Consider the following 17,505-nt stretch of genomic DNA (forward strand, 5'->3'; position numbering starts at 1 on the left):
TATTATAGGAAATAACGAAAAGCTATGTAAGGACAATAAATAGAAAATCAAAAGTATTCGACAGCAACATTGAATTAAAACAGGGTTGTGTCCTGACCCCACTACTCTTTAACCCAGTACTAGATGACGTAATAAAAGAAGGCAAACATAAATGGAGAAAATATAATGTTGGATATAGGAAGTTGAGAATGATAAAAATAACAGAACTATGTTACGCAGACGACCTGGTGATCATTGGGGAGTCAGAAAAACAATTACAAGAAAATATAAACATATTGTATGAAGAGCTAGAAATCAAAAACATAAAAATTTACAAAAAAAATCAAAAACAATGATAATTGGAAGACAAAAAGGAAAGCATAAATTAGAAGTAGATGGCAAGCAACTTGAAGAGGTAGACATATATAAGTATTTGGGGGTAATCATAAGCCGGAATGACAAATTAGAGGATGAGATAAATGAAAGAATTGCAAAAACTGTTAAGCTGTAAAATATTATTAAGAGTAACTTTTTAAAAAAGAAAGAAATACCTAAGAATATAAAAACGGAAATAGTAAAAAAGATTGTGAAACCCACCTTAACCTATGCCTGTGAATCTTGGGTATTAAAAATGGCAAAAGAATAGACTAATAAGCACAGAAATGATATTTTTGAGAACAATAGAGGAAAAACAAGGAAAGATAAAATTAGAAATCAAACCTTTAGAGAAAATCTGAAAATACACCCAGTTACAACAACAATCGAACAAGGACAACTTAGATGGCTCGAACATGTACTGAGAAGAGGAGAAGAAAAAATAGTAAGACAGATATATGAAGCGAGAGATATGGGAAGAAAAAAAGAGGCAGATCAAGAAAGACGTGGATAGAAGAAGTGAGGCAAGCGGCCGACAAAAGAGGAATAAAATGGGAGGAAGCAAAAGCAATGTTCATGGATAGAAGGAAATAAAAAAAATATGGAAGAAAACGACGGAGAACCTAACTCCGTAATAACTCACACCGAAAAGTAGACGAGTTCTGGATTAAGTAAGTAAAGTACATAATATAACATACAGTATTTGTAGTTTGTTCTTATGGAGATGAAAAAATAAATATTCATCTAAATAACAAGTTCAACAGAAATAAATGTAGTTTTAATATGTACCACAGACTGCAATTTCAACACTATTCCATAGTGTAAAACAATGTGTATACAGTCGAACCCGCTTATTAGAATACCGGTTATAGGAATATCCCGATTTAAGGAATAGAAACTTGCGGTCCCGAAACGTTTCTACTAGCCACCAATGACCGGTTATTAGAATGTCCCGGTTATAGGAATACTTTTGCTTGGCAAGAAGGCTATTCCAATAAGCGGGTTCGACTATGTAAAATATATAAATAGATATCTACATAAATAATTATAATCTATATATTTACTAGTGTATTATACATAGATGCTGATTAAGGAGGTCGTAGTATAATAGGACAAAGCAAGTAATGTAATTAGGTGACAGTGAAACTTGAAACTTATGAGCGCTGAGATATTACGGCACAGAACAACGTTTAGGGACGTTTCTAGTTACGCATTCGAGTTACGTGAGATTCTATTACTAAATACGCACCGCATTAAAATCCATACTGTTGTCAAAGGGTTTTGGGCAAATATACGGGTTTAAATTCAAAGCGATATGTTTGCTTAGAAAAATAAGTAAAATAATCATGTTCAGATATCTTCACGAGGAAAATAAAATTCCTGAAGCTGGCTATATACCATAAATCACAAAAAATACAGGATCCTTTGTAAAAGGTATATTTAAAAGACCCTAATAAGGGTTACATCACAAAACAAAACGTTTTCGGATTAACAAGTAATCCATCATCAGTGTTAAGCCCTAAAATGATAAGTATAACCTAATTAATAAGAGACAATGTTGTAAAAGTTGACTAAGGTTAAGAATTGACTAAGGTCATACTTACAATAGCATGCATGCGTAAGCCACCAAAAAAACTATGGGTAAAAACCCTTCAAAAGTTATAAGATCTTATATTATACTACATGTTATGCTTATACCGGACGATATTGCTTGTTCCAGGCGATAGTGCTTGTACCGGAAAATAGTGCTAGTACCGGACGATAGTGTTTGTACCGGGTGATAGTCTTTGTACCGGACAGTAACTATAACATAATCTAGATGATGGTAGAGGTTTCCACACCTACCGGACGTTGGTCTATTTTCTTGTTTTGGATGGATGGCAGCGAAGAAGTCCTAGTGATGGATTAACTTCAGCTGGACGATGAGTATCATTATTTTGTGGTTTTAATTATATATATTTTTTATTAACTTATCATTGCCTTCTTTTATATTAACTTGTTTTAATCATAGTCATGACAGTGTAAAGGTATAGGAATTAATGCCTTAAAAATTCGTTTCTTTCGCGTCGCTCGCCTTGGTACCAATGCTAACGACCCCGGGGTTGATCCATTATTAGTTTTTTTTTTATAATAATAGTTAATTTCTTACCTACCATATTTTAGCCTTCAGGGGGGAAATAGTGAATTGACAATTTTTGGGGAGAGAGACGGATTAGCGGATTTTACTAGAGCCAGTGGTCTAAATATTGTAACTGGGGGAATATTAGTGGATTTTAATAGTTTATAAGGAAACCTAGAGCCAAGTGGCTATTGCAACGGGGGGGGATATTATCGGATATTACATATTCATGTCTGTCGGAATAAACACCTGTCAACTTCTTTTTTTGTGTGACAAACACACACAGGTTTGTCTTGTTATTCGTTCTCTTGCTGGGTTAGGGAATTGAGAATCGTGATTGGCCTGTGGAGCAAACCAGCTGGTGCCCTGTAAGACCAAATATATAGTTGTGGAACTCCGGTAATAGGTACTAAGTTTGACCCACGACCGTATCCACTTGAGTGAAGCCGAATGCCGTAAAGGTTGAAGACCCGGTTGAAAAACCGAAGAACGACGACTAATTTGTAGAAGGTAGGTTATCTAGTGTCTGCGAGTTGTCACGTTATAATTCTGTAGTATATACATTCTGTAGTATGTACTTAATATGTAGTATAATATAAGATTTTATAACTTTTAAAGGGTTTTTACCCATAACTTTTTGGTGGCTCACGCATTCATGCTATTGTAAGTATGACCTTAGTCAATTCTTAACCCCAGATCTAATAAATTATTGCTTGTCTGGCCATATGGTAAAGCCACATAATGACAAATATGACAAATTAATGTTTGTAGTCTAGTTAAGTCCGTTCAGTCACACCCCAGCGGGCGTCGAAATAGGTCAACCACACACCCTTACCAAATATAAGCAAAACAAGTATTTTTACCAAAATAAATAAATATATTATTGACAGAGAGTTTGTTGTTTTATATTTATTTTAATTTTATTTATTTGTTTCCGTAGGCAATAAGATTATTACACGCAACTCAACCACACCACGATTCCATCTTTTAGCTACTATATACAATTATGTTGTGATACCAAATAATGTCTTCCTTCTTCCAATTATGCTTGCAGTTCGGTATTTGCAAATTATTAGGTTATAATACTGTGTTTTTTTGTTTAATAAATTAAATACTACTACATTAAGAGCTGTGAATTTAGTCAATGATTAGATATGTATATGAGGATTTCAACAATTAGATAAGTACGTAAAATATTGTTTAAACGATGAAACACGTAATTCATAGATTTTGTATTAATGAAATAACAGTATTCACTTTCAAATATTTCAAAGCTCTAAATCCAAAACCACTACCAAACATCATGCTATTCATTTCGTTTATCTAACCAAATAAAACCGAAAACCGAATCTGCTGATAGAGAGCCATCGATCGTGAATTATGAGTCAACACCAGTAAAAGATAAAACTTGTCATTCTAAAAGGCGCTTTTTGGTGCAGCGCGCGTTTTTTGCTAGCTAGCGTAAAATATTCAAAAGCCCCAATCCAACTCGGTAAACTGCACTTAATAACATGGGTTTAGTAAAAAGTTAGCCATGCTTGCAATATAGTAAAATTGAAAGAGCCCGAACGAGGGATAAACCGATTATAAAATTGTTCGGTGTTCGAACGCATTATTGTGTTATTAGTTTTGAAATACGGATTTTTCCGCAAAATTTTAGTTTTCAAAAAATTTTCATCAAAAGTTACCACTACAATGAATGCTGGCAACAATCATCTAAAAATATTTTTTTTGTAGTTTTTAATTTTTTTGATTGTATTTGTTATATTTACGCTATTTCCGAAATACCCGAAGCTTTTCTGAAAAATGAAAATTTAATTTTTTAAAAATATCTCGTGAATTATTTGACATTTTGTACTGTAATGAACATGGAAAGAGCATTAGATTCAATCCAAAAAACAACTATATAGGAGAGCCTGAAAAAGAAACAAATAAGGATTGTACAACCCAATAGTAGTTCTTATAAATATAATAGACGAGATGTATGAAGATAGGCAAGATATGGAACAATGTATAGGCCAAAGTTGATATACGAAGCAGAAAACTGGATTTAAAATAGGAGACACCAGAGTAGGATAAAAACAGCAGAGAAAAAATACCTCAGAAGGCCTATAATAGGGGCAATAAAAATAGACAGACACAAAACTGAAGGAATAAAAATCATAATCAAAACGAAACCTATACTTGACACAATAAAGGAGAAAAAATTAGCCTGGTTCGGTATTATAACATGAATAGACAGTAAAAGGTAAGAGAAAAGAGTGTGGAAAGCTAAACTAATAGGCGAAGCATAGAAGAATCAGACCAGTAAAAGAGTGGAACAGAAGCATAGCAGAGATATTACAAAATAAGGGCAAATCGTGGCAAGAAGCAACTTAACGTAAAAGTGTTAATTGTCTAAACATTTTGTATTATGATTCTAAAATTTAGCATTCTATTTATATACCGTACTGTTTCACTTTGTCAAAGCTGTATATACAGTATGTCCCTGTAAGTTGTATCCATATGGAAAACTTTTTCATTATTAATTATTTTACGAAAAAAAGTTATTCTTCATAAAAAAACTCGGAATGGTCCAAAACCTAAGATTCAACCATTAAATATCAATTTTTTTTAATATTATACGAGGTATGTCAAAAAGTTTGAATTTCACTCAAGAGTAAAGTAGCTTTATTTTTCACAATATTGAAAATTGCTATTATGGAAAGTTGTTTAAAATTAAAAACTATATTCTAGTATGCAATTACATCCTTTTAATTGAAAAAAAAAATTGTTTGAAAAATTATGGATAACTAACATTATTTTCAGTTATTTCAATTCAGATAACTCTTTTATTATTAATTTTACGAAAAAAAGTGATTCTTAATAAAAAGTTCTGCATGGTCTAAAACCTAAAATACAACCATCTTGTGACAAATTTTATCAATTTTATACGAGATATGTCAAAAATATGAATTTCGCTCAAGAGTAAAATACTTTTATTTTTCACAATATCGAAAATTGTTATTATAAAAAGTTATTTAGAATTAAAAACTATGTTTTAGTATGTAATTACATCGTTCTAATTGAAATATTCTGAACTATAAAGGTACTTTACTTTTTATCTAAATTTATTTTTTTGACAGATCTCGTATAAAATTGATAACATTTGATATAAGATGGTTGTATTTTTTGTTTTAGACCATCCAAAACTTTTTATTAAGTATCACTTTTTTTTCGTAAAATTAATAATAGAAGAGTTATCAGAATTGAAAAAATTGAAAATAATGTAGTTACCCATAATTTTTCAATTTTTTTTTTCAGTTAGAAGGATGTAATTGCATATTAGAATATAGTTTTTAATTCCAAACAACTTTTCATAATAGCAATTTTCAATATTGTGAAAAATAAAGCTACTTTACTCTTCAGTGAAATTCAAACTTTTTGACATACCTCGTATAACATTCATAAAATTTGATATCTGATGGTTGAATCTGAGGTTTTGGACCATGCAAAACTTTTTATAAAGAATAACTTTTTTTCGTAAAACTAATAATAAAAAGTTTTCCTTCCATATGGATACAACTACAGGGACATACAGTGGAACCCCGATAAGTCGGCCTATGATAACTCAGGAGTCCGGCTAACCCGGACCGATTTTCATCAGACAATACAAACATTTTTTCAGTTTGACTTAGTTTTACCAAGAAATAAACAATACTCTATACTGTAACGTTTACATTTTTCTGCATGTAGAATAAAAAGCGAGTTGGAAATGATGTGAATTCACATCAAATTGTGTTCCCAAAACCATAATAAATTTCCTTCGCGCTGAGAAGGCACTTGAAGAAACTATGTTTTTTTAAATCTTCTAACTGATAAGTCTTAAGTGTCAAAGATTTTATGGGAATATCTCCTCATTCTCTCACAGATCTTAATTTAGCGTCGTTCCTACACAACGTCTATAAATTGGGGCATACGTCTCAAACAAGCTTTGTTTTAGTTTGTTACCTGTGCAATATGCATTGGGACGTTGATTTATTGTGATCAGTATTTAGTGTCAGTAGAGTGAACTCATAATTGAATTATGGTAAGTCGAAGTAACCTTTCATTCTATTGTTCCAACGTTATTAACGAAATCCTTTTTTCTTTAAGAGTTCTATTACATGGTCAATTTTACGGCACGGTAAATTCTATCGTACCACTAACTAGTCTTCTTTGAGAGCCATTTCTACCGCCCGGCCTTATCTTTTGAGGCCAATTCAACAGTACTGCCCATGTTTGAGGGGCTAATAGTCTGCTATGTACCGTGTTCTGTCCTTTTCGCAGGCCAGATGGAGCTTGACAGATGTCTCACTTTGCCTAGTAAGTTACTAATTATTATCTGGCTACTGTGAAGAAGCATTATGCCATTTTTGTCGCGTGCGGTCTAGATAAGACACCTGTTTTGTGTTTATTTAACTGAAAAAGTGCATTGACATCCTAAAAAGGTCATCCTTTTAATATAGTTAATTTGATGTCATTATTGAGTAATTTTTATTTTAAAATGGGTGATCATTTAAACTATAGACATTTTTATTATGTAATTTTTTGTGTAATTACTATAATATTTAGTATTATAGAAACAAAAAAAGATATATCCCACAAATCATTGGATATATGTAAAAATAATTTTAATGTCTCAATTAAGGCTGTTCTTAATCACTATCAAAATACTGGTTTAGCAATATCAGAATCTAAAACAGACATTTGCATTTTCTCCAGAAATCGTCAAATTCCACAAGGTCATTTGGAAGTACGTCAAATTCAATATCCTATTAAAAATTGTATAAAATATCTCGGTACTTATTTAGATAGAAAACTTCTATGGAAGGATCACATGCATCATATCATAAAAAAGTCTGAAAATGCAATGAATATTTTAAGAGCCTTTTGTAGAACTAATTGGGGTGCCGATCCAAATATAGAACTTTTATTTTACGGTACTATGATTCGTCCAATTTTCGATTACAGTTGTCATCTGTATGGAACTGCTGCAAACAAACATTTGAATAAATTAGAAATACAAAAAAATAAATTTTTTCGACTTTGTCTTGGATATTTGAAGTCTACACCCGTTAATATAATGGAAGTTGAGGCGATAGAACCACTCCTGGAATTTTGACGACAGTTTTTAAGTGATAAATTTATAACTAGAACCATAGGAAAAAATACAAACTATCTGCAGGATATACATAAGTTATCAATTTTAGATCTAACTCATAAATATTGGACAAAGAAAAAATGTTCCCTTCTTGTAGATAGTTACTTGAAAATATCTCAATACCGAAGTACTTTCTATACTTATGAAAATCAAGTTTCACCTATGTATTCCCATGTATTAGAAGAAATTTTCTCAAAACAAATTAATACTTTTTTTATGGATATTAATTTAAATCCAGCCGTTTTTCAATCATTTATACTTCATAAATGGCCACATTATCAGTTTTACTATACAGATGGATCCAAAGTACAAAACAAAGTAGGATGTGCAATAATCAATATTTAAAGTGGATTTAAAAAATTATTCAAATTGCCTTGTGAATCATCGATATACACCGCTGAAATGATAGCGATACTTTTTGCTTTAAGACACATATTTAGTAACGAACCCTATAGCTACATAATATTTACAGACAGTAAGAGTGTTGTTGATAGACTAACTAACGTACATAAGTCCCAACAACTCAATCATATAGAACTGGAAATCATGACTCTTTATAATAAAATTGCAAATTTAGGAAAAAACATCATTATATCATGGATAAAGGGACACGCAGGCATTAGGGGTAACGAAATAGTAGACAGGCTAGCCAAATCCGCCCTAGAAATAGGCGAAGAACTTTCCATGAACTTACTACCCATTAAAAGATGGTTTCATTCTGTATCAAACCCCATTTCATAAGAGTTATAAATAGATTCAGATGTAATCATGCTCTTACCCCCCTTCATATGTACAGTTTGGGTCTCACAGAGTCACCTAACTGTGAGTGTGGAAAAGAAGGTGATCTACTACATATTCTCCTCGAATGTTCACATCAATCAGTAAATATAAACAAATTTTATGATAATCTTAATATATTAAAAATTCCACTTCCCGTCTACCAGAACAATTTGTTATTTTCTGAAGATATTAATATATTAAAAACAATTTACGAACATATCAAAAACTGTAAATATAGATTGTAGCAATAAAATTTACCCTGTATTTAAGAAATTTTGTTAAAACAAAGCAGGCATGTTTGTTAAAACAAAACAAACATGTTTGTTTTGTTGTTATCTTTTTTAAACTCTGTAGATTTAAGTAATTATTGTATATTATAGTTGAAAAAAGAAAAGAACAAAAAAAGAGAAAAAGAAAAGCAAAGAAAAACAGAAAAAGCAAAAAAAGCAAAAAAAAGAAAAAAACTAAGAAGATGTAAACCTCCGCGAGGTTGAATCGGGTTTACGTCTTAGCGTAGTAAAAAATTTTTTATAAAAAATAACAATAAAAAAATAAAAAAAAATAATAAAAAAAAATAAACTAACAATACAAAAAAAATACAACAAAAAATACAAAAAAAATAAAAATTTACAAAAAGAAATGAACAACCAAAACAGAGTATTATTTAGATAATAATTGTAGATAATAATGTTAGTTTGTTATGTATTTAGAGTTAGAAATACAGAAAAAAATTCCTCTGATTGAAAAATCAAATTTGTTTGTTTTTAAAATAACAAAATGTCTGGCTATATGGCTCGGCCATCAAAGGCCATCAAATTCACAAAAAAAAACAAAAAAAGTTTTTTTTATTGTCAAATAGATGACGGGATACGAGTGTCTATATATTTTTAATTTTTTTTGAGTAATTATTCAGTTTTTCAGTTTAGTAATTAGAGTCATTAGAAATTATAGTCATCTATTTTACGTTGTTGATTATCGGTCTGTGTTTGTGTTGACCAAATAATATTAAGTTACTGTATTTGAAGTTTTCTTTTTTTGGTCAACAATTTTATAGTTATTTCTTTCTGTGTAGATCCTGTAAATATGTATTGAGTATTACCTTATTGAGAACACCTTATTGAGTAGCTTAATAAAAGTTACATTGAAACTTACGATGTCGTATTTTATTTGATTTTATTATTTACAGCTCAAGATTAGAACATTGATGTCTTGTCGTAGCATTGTTGCTAATTTTTTATTGTTGTGTTATGTTTCGTTAATTATCGTTCCTTTGAGTATTTTTTGTTGGTGAAAATACCAGGCGCCCAATATTTTCGTTTGTGTATTCAGTATTTACGTTTTCTTAGAGTCCAAGTGTCAAACCATCAGTTAATATTATACATTTATCTTTTGTCTATCGTCGTTCCATTAGCCCTATTCGCATACCATTATTTATTCATTTAACATCTTTCATTGTAACAGAAACCCAACCCAAAGAACCATGCCCACATCTCTTCCGAATGAGCAACGTGGCCTTTGTTTCGTTAATGTAAACGATTGGTCCTTTCCATCTTCGGTCATTCCTTATTCCATCTAAGGATAATATCGTCCTGATCCCTCTGGTTCAGCCTTCATGACCTCTTGTCCATTAGATCGTTATAATAAAACTGTACGTAATTTAGATGTACTGTGCATATGTATTTCATGTTTTTGCAATTATTATAATGGATTTTTTCTGTAAATATACTGTGTTTTATTAATTTTTACCATATTCTCCGGCTAACCCGGATTTTTGCTAACCCGGATCGGCCGCAGTCCCGATTAATCCGACTTATCGAGGTTCCACTGTACTCTTCATATTTTTAATCCATTATTAAATAAATGTTTTGTGACCGTTAACCTTTCCGTGGCCGTGCGGGGCAACTTGGTTACCCCAGATGCGGTTTTGTCTTTATAACTTTTCAAAATATTTTTATTTTTCTCTATCCCTCCATGTAATCTTAGAAAATATATTACTAAATCGTTTTTTTATAAAAATTATCAAATATAATTTAAATTTTATACTAAAATTGAAATTAACTCCTCGGGGCACACAGTGCCAGAAACCCCTGCCAGAGACATTCAACAATATACAAGTCGAAGGTGCAGCTTTTTTGCCAGGGCACGTGATAGAAAGACTCAAATATCATGTAGTACATGCAGAATACCAATTTGTACCATACATCGAGAAGAAAGTAAAACATTTTTATGCCCTGACTGTAAAAATCAGGAATAAAATCAAATTGTAATTACAGGTAAAAATAAAAAAAATGTAATCTTTTTAATAATAAAAACAAATTATTTCAGTTACTAGTGCCTTATTATATAACTTTCCAAACAATAATGTAAAATTTAAATGAATTATTAAAGTATTTTAGTGGGGTAACATAGTTGCCCCACACGGCCTGCAGCGTAAGTTTTTATAGCACGGTTCCGGAAATAGGTCTGGATCCCGCGTATGAAAAAAAAGTTGATTAATAGCAAGCTGAAAATTTGTTAATAGCTTAAGGGTGTCTAGTCGAATAAACTTTGATATGTGTGAACACTGGAACAGGGGTAGTTTTAATTGTGGAACAGGTTAAAAATTTGGAACGGTCACAGCACGAAAACGGCACATTTATTTTGTCAGACCGAACAGACTTAAACTCTTCGAACAGAGATTAAACTCTCATGCAAAAATCAGGCTGCTATTTATCACCAAATGGGCGTTTTAATGAGTGGAACATGTAGAATATGTCAAATGACAGGAATTATGACAGGTAATAAATAGCAGTCTGATTTTTTCATGAGAGTTTAATTTCTGTTCGGAGAGTTTAAGTCTGTTCTGTCGGACAAAATAAATGTGCCGTTTTCGTGCTGTGACCGTTCCAAATTTTTAACCTGTTCCACAATTAAAACTACCCCTGTTTCAGTGTTCCCATATATCAAAGTTTATTCGACTAGACACCCTTAAGCTATTAACAAATTTTCAGCTTGCTATTAATCAACTTTTTTTTCATACGCGGGATCCAGACCTAAAAGGTTAATCAAATTATGTATATTAAGGCATCCAAGATTTAGATGGGGTCAAAATTACTTTCCCAACTACCCAGTTTGAGCCCTATAGAAATTAGTTTTCATTAAAAAATGTAGTAACAAACCGCTATAAAATTAAATTACGTAAGTACAGTGGAACCTCGATAAGTCGGATTAATCGGGACCGCGGCCGATCCGGGTAATCGAAAATCCGGGTTAGCCGGAGAATATGGTAAAAATTAATAAAATACGGTACTCTTACAGATAAACTTAATTATAATTGCCAAAAAAATGAAATACTTATGTCCAGTACATCTAAATTATGTACAGTTGTATACATTATTGTTTATTTCTTGGTAGAAAAACTCAGTCAAAGTGAAAACATTTTTATTTTATCTGATGGAAATCGATCCGGGTTAGCCGGACTTCCGGGTTATCGGAGGCCGACTTATCGGGGTTCCACTGTATAAATATTGTTTCCTTTACATATTTTAATGTAATACTTTACATAACGAATCAATTAACAAAAGTATGACTTAATTCAATTTCTACTCACATTTCGACGCGTTCGACATTAATTCCCCAAGAGTCCGTAGCCTCGTCCAACAGGGCCTTCATGTGCTGGGAAATACTCTCACGTTCGCTTAGGATTTCATGTAACGGCCTTTGACCCATTATATTCCGCAAGGTGGTTTGAGCTAGTAATCTGGTCGAGTGGTGAGCGTTCTCCACGTTGGCAATCGACACCGTGGCATTCGACACACGATAGTACACCACCGCGTCCACAGAGACGGTCACGCTGTCCTTTGTCAATACCTGCATGGAAATACTGGAATTTAACTACTGTTCTAATTAATATAGAAAAATTTTTAAGTAGAATAAAAGGATTTATAATAAAAGACATACAAAATTATAACAATAAGTAGTTTTTTAGTACAGAAGTGTTTCAGATTTTATTTTTTTTTATTTATTTTTATTTAATGTCGTCCGAACCATTGGGGTTATAAACGACAACAATCGGAAATACATTATTAAAAATAAACAGTGATTACAATATTAAGTGCATACATATGAACTAACAAAAAGGAAACCTTGAAAATTTGTGGTACAATTAAATGTCTTTTATTCCTATATCCGTTAAAAACTGGATAATACTATTGATATTTTTATCGTCTTCAAGAAGCTCCGATATGTCTCTGGGAAGGTTAAGTTTACTTCTCGTTTGCTGGTATTTTTGACAGTCGGATAATAAATGTTTAACTGTTACGTTTGTTTGACACTGCTGGCAGAATGGAGGATTGACTCTAGTTATTTTGTAGAGATGTGTATGACGGGTGTGACGGGTTTTTCCTAGGTAAAGAAAAGGCCTGTTTTTGTATAGCGTTGCCTTTAATTTTTTTTTTGGTTTTTCGGAATACTACGACCACTTGTTTTGCCACGCACAACTAACTACGTTTTTAAGACACAATTTCACATCACTTGGCACAATTTTATTTAGATGAACTTGATCACTTGTTGCTGCTTCGTGAGCTAGGCGGTCCACAACCTCGTTACCGTGTACTCCAATATGGGATGGAACCCAGATTAATACCACATGTTCGTTTCCCTTTGCAGCATGCTGAAGTTCTTGATAAATGTCTTTATGAATAGGGTTGCAGGAATATATGTTTTGAATGTCACAAAGAGCGTTCATTGAGTCCGTTATAATTGTGTAATTTCTCTGGTTCGATTTGTTAATGAATTTTAAAGCTTCAAGAATTGCATACAGCTCTGCATTGGAAATAGTCCAGTTGTTATGCAGCTTAAATTTAGCATTATGGGTATTGGAGAAAATGGCTGCTCCCAATCCGTCCGCTGTTTTTGATGCATCTGTGTATATGTGTTGGTAGTTGCTAAATCTATCCATAATCTCTTTGAAATGATTTAATGTTATGGTTGGATGAGATTCATGTTTATTAAATCTTGATAGATCAGTAATAATTCGTGGTTTATTTACAGTCCATGGAGGAGGAGGGTTTTCGGTAGGATGGTATATGGTCGGGAATGTTACATGATATTTTTGCAGTAATCGGTTAATTCGTTCATAGAAAGGCGGATCGCATTGAGGGTGAGATGAGAAGTACTGATTAAAACGATTTGTATGTACATTATGGTAAACTGGGTTATCTGGAGAGGATAGAACTTTACAAGCAAACGACAAACTCAAAATCTCGTCTAAATTCTAGGGGGGATTTCCCTGACTCTACATATACTTAGTATGGGACTTGTTCGAAAAGCGCCCAAAGCGACTCGCAATCCCGTATTTTGAATGACATCTAGCTCTTTAAGAACATATTTCTTAGCTGAGTTATATACCACTGAGCCGTAGTCAATTTTTGATCGAACTAAGGATGAAAAAATTCGTAGAAGAGTTGACGTATCGCTGCCCCAGGAGATGCTCGATAGTGTCTTCAAAATATTAATACTTTGTTGGCAAGTACCTTTCAAATTTTTAATGTGATTTTTCCAAACCAATGTTTTGTCAAATGTAAGACCGAGAAATTTTATTTCTTTTACAAAGATAAGATTCTTACCATTCAACGTTAAAACTGGATTATCCCCTTTTCGCTTTTTTGAGAAAAGTAGGCATTTTGTTTTTTCGCTAGAGAAGTTGAGTCCTGTTTTATCGGACTATTTCTGTAGATTATTTAATGTGCTTTGAAGGATTCTTTGGGTGGATTCTATATTTGTTCCTCTTAGTAGGAGAACTAGGTCGTCGGCATACAGTCTTCATTTAACTGGCTGTTGACATTGTTCCAAAATATCGTTGATTGCAACAAGAAATAAAGTTACACTCAACAGCGAGCCCTGAGGGATTCCGTTTTCCTGGATTCGAGTTGATGATAGTGTTCCATTAACTCTTACCTTAAATGTTCTGAGTTGAAGAAAATTTTGAATAAATTTTAGAAATTGTCCATTAATACCCCAGGAGTGAAGCTTTTTTATTATACCATATCTCCATGTGCAATCGTAGGCTCTTGTTATATCGCAGAAAATAGCTAGGCAGTGTTGTTTGTTAATGAGTGCTTCGTAAACTCCGGATTCAAGATCAACTAGGTTATCGGTGGTTGATCTATTTTGACGAAAGCCATTCTGCTCCGCGATTAGCAGTTTTTTGTTTTCTAAGAACCATGAAAGGCGCCGGTTTATAACCTTTTCCAGTAGCTTACAAGTTGATGAGGTTAGGGATATTGGTCTATAGGATTGGGGATCTGTTTTAGGTTTTTGAGGTTTGGGGATTGGTATAATATTTGATTCTGACCAAGATTTTGGAAAGTAGTGTTGTATCCACATTTGATTTAAAGCATTAAGGAGGTATGATCTAGCGTTTGTACTTAGTTTTTGGAGAAAAATTATTGGTATATCGTCCGATCCTGGAGAAGAGTTTTTCATGCCGAACAATGCATCGTCCAGTTTTTCTGGTGAAATTGGAGAGTTCATGTAGTCATCCGTGTTCTCTGTGACGATTAGCTCCATTTCATTTCTAAATTTGTATTGAAGAAAACTCGGAAAGTAGTTGCTGGTGCTGGAATTTTGTTCGTAAAGATCAGCAAACATTTCTGTGATTTCTTCAGTCGAGGTAATTAATTTGTCATCATGTTTTAAAAAACTAATTTGAGCGTTTTGCTGTTTTCCAGATAGTTGACGAATTTTTCCCCAAAATATAGAAAGGGGGTGGAGTTATTGATATATGCCACAAAAGATTTCCAGTTTTGTTTTTTGGTTTGCTTAATCTTATACTGCGATTCAGCTCTTAGTTTTTTATATTCTATTTGATTTTGTGTAGTTGGACATCGTCTGAATTTGTTAAAAGCCCGCTTGTATTTTTTGATCGCTTCGTCACACTCATTATTCCACCACGGTACTGATGTGTGAGTTTTTAGAGTTTTGGTTTTTCCCACTGCTTTGTACCTTGCTTCCAATAGTATCTCGGAAAACTGTAGATAAGTTGAAGCTATATCTGAGGTATTAGGGTCAGGAAGATATGACAGTTTTTGGTCTACTTCATCTGAGAAGAGTGTCCAATTGGCCTGGTTTAATTTCCATTTTGAGAGAGGGGTTATTGATGCAGTTTGGAAAGGACGGGTTATAATAAGAGGAAAGTGATCACTACCGTACAAGTAGGGGTGGACTTCCCAATTTAAAGATGTTTGTAGGATAGGATTGCACATGCTCAGGTCGATAACTGAATGTTCTCCTGTTTGTATATTGAATCTTGTGGGTTCCCCTGTATTCAAAATGTTTAGGTTCTTACTGTCAAGTAATTGTTCTAGTGTTTTCCCTTTTGATGATCGAAATTTGGACCCCCAGTACGGACTGTGACTATTAAAATCTCCTAAGAGTATACGGGGAGATGGGATCTGCTGAAGTAGTTCCTCAATTACGGCTGTTGAAAAATTTTCACTTGGTGGGATATAAATGTTGCATATTGAGATTTTTATATCACTATTAATAGTGACTGCAACAGCTTCTAAAGATGTATTTAAATGTATTGGTTCTGCTTCGTAAATTTGGTTGATATAGAGTGCTCCTCCACCACTTGCTTTATCTCTATTAGTCCTGTTTTTGTAAAAGCATTTAAAACCTTTTAACCTAGCATGGTAAGAATCTTTGAAATGAGTTTCTTGGAGGCAAATTACTGACGGTTTTTGTTGAGCAATTAGATTTTGTAACATTTCGCAACGGGTATGGTACCCGTTAAAGTTCCATCGTATTATAGATGTGAATGTTAAGTATTTAAGGATTCTTGTGAAGATGAGAGTTCGTTGTCCATTGGTGTCGGTTTATCGGGTTGATAAATTTGATGGTGTAATTTCTTTTTAATGTTTGTGATTTTTGTTTTTAACTTTTTTGAGCACTGAGGGTATATAGTGTCAAGATCATTAAGGAAACCTGGTACATTGTCTGTATATGTTTTAAGAAGATCCAGTATGTTCGCATTTTGTGGAGCTGCTTCGAAGAAATTTAAAGTCTGGTTAAAGTTAAGTGTAAAATTGTTTTTATTTTCTTCAAACGTTCGTTGTAATGGTTGCATTTCATCGTGAATGAGTTTGTCCGGTTTTATTTTCTTAGCTTTGGGTTTTTGAAATGTGGGTTGTTTTTCGAGGTCTTCATGCGGCGGTGTGGATTCTGACATTTGTCGTTTAACGGAAACCGTTGAAGTTTCTTGGGGTATCGTTTCAGATGTTTTCGTGGATTCAGTATTCTCTTCGTTTTGCTCTTTGAAATGTACACTGACATCTTGATTGACTGGAGTTGTGCTAATGTTTTGGTGAGATTCATCATTAGACCCTATAATGTTGGTGGCTTCTGTGCATTGGGTGAGAATATCTGATGAAGTTGGCTCGTTATGTGGTAGAAGTGGGCATACTGCGGCCAAGTGACCTGATTGTTTACAAGAGAAACATTCGAGATTGTCGGTTGCTAGGAAAATTCTGTATGATGTATTGTCAAAATTTATGAGAAAAGAAGCTGGAAATGTTGCAATATTTTCCAATGGAGTAATATACGTTTGACGGCGAAAACTAAGAATATGACTAAATTCTGGACGAGAGGCATTTATTTTAAGAAAGTTGAGAGGACATAACAGATTTAGACCTAGCTTTATAAGCTCGGCTTCTAAAATAGAATGTGGTATGCTAGGTCACACATTGGATAAAACAATTCTCTGACTTGGAGTGATTAGTTTGCGGGCAGTGAGGATTTGATTGTTGATTTTAATTGAACCATAATTTTTTAAAAAGTTATCTACAAGTTCTTTTGAGGAGAAATAAATGCATACTCTATTTTGTGAAATTCGTGAAGCGAAAATGATATCTTTAGGATTTACAATACTGCCCAAGGCTATTAGATAGTCTTCGATTTTTACGTCGTCAATGGAAGTAAATAAGACGGCTTGTTGTTTATCAGGGAATTTTGAAGATTTTTGATTTTTTGTTGTACTTGATGCATATGATTGGGAATTTTGTTGGGTTGGGTGTGGTATGGAGAGACTCAG

At 33.0% G+C, this 17,505-nt stretch overlaps 1 protein-coding gene across 6 annotated transcripts in view; it reads right to left on the reverse strand.

Annotated features, from left to right (window-relative positions):
• The window catches only part of LOC114334209 (band 7 protein AGAP004871), a 688,330-nt gene that overhangs the window by 188,976 nt on the left and 481,849 nt on the right, over positions 1 to 17,505 (reverse strand). For all 6 annotated transcript variants that reach the window (XM_050661393.1, XM_050661391.1, XM_050661392.1 and 3 more), the window contains one exon: positions 12,025 to 12,284. In XM_050661393.1, coding sequence (XP_050517350.1) covers positions 12,025 to 12,284 — 260 coding nt within the window. The remainder of the gene's footprint in view (positions 1 to 12,024; positions 12,285 to 17,505) is intronic.

This window comes from Diabrotica virgifera, chromosome 9 (assembly GCF_917563875.1).
Source record: "Diabrotica virgifera virgifera chromosome 9, PGI_DIABVI_V3a".
NCBI lineage: Eukaryota > Metazoa > Arthropoda > Insecta > Coleoptera > Chrysomelidae > Diabrotica > Diabrotica virgifera.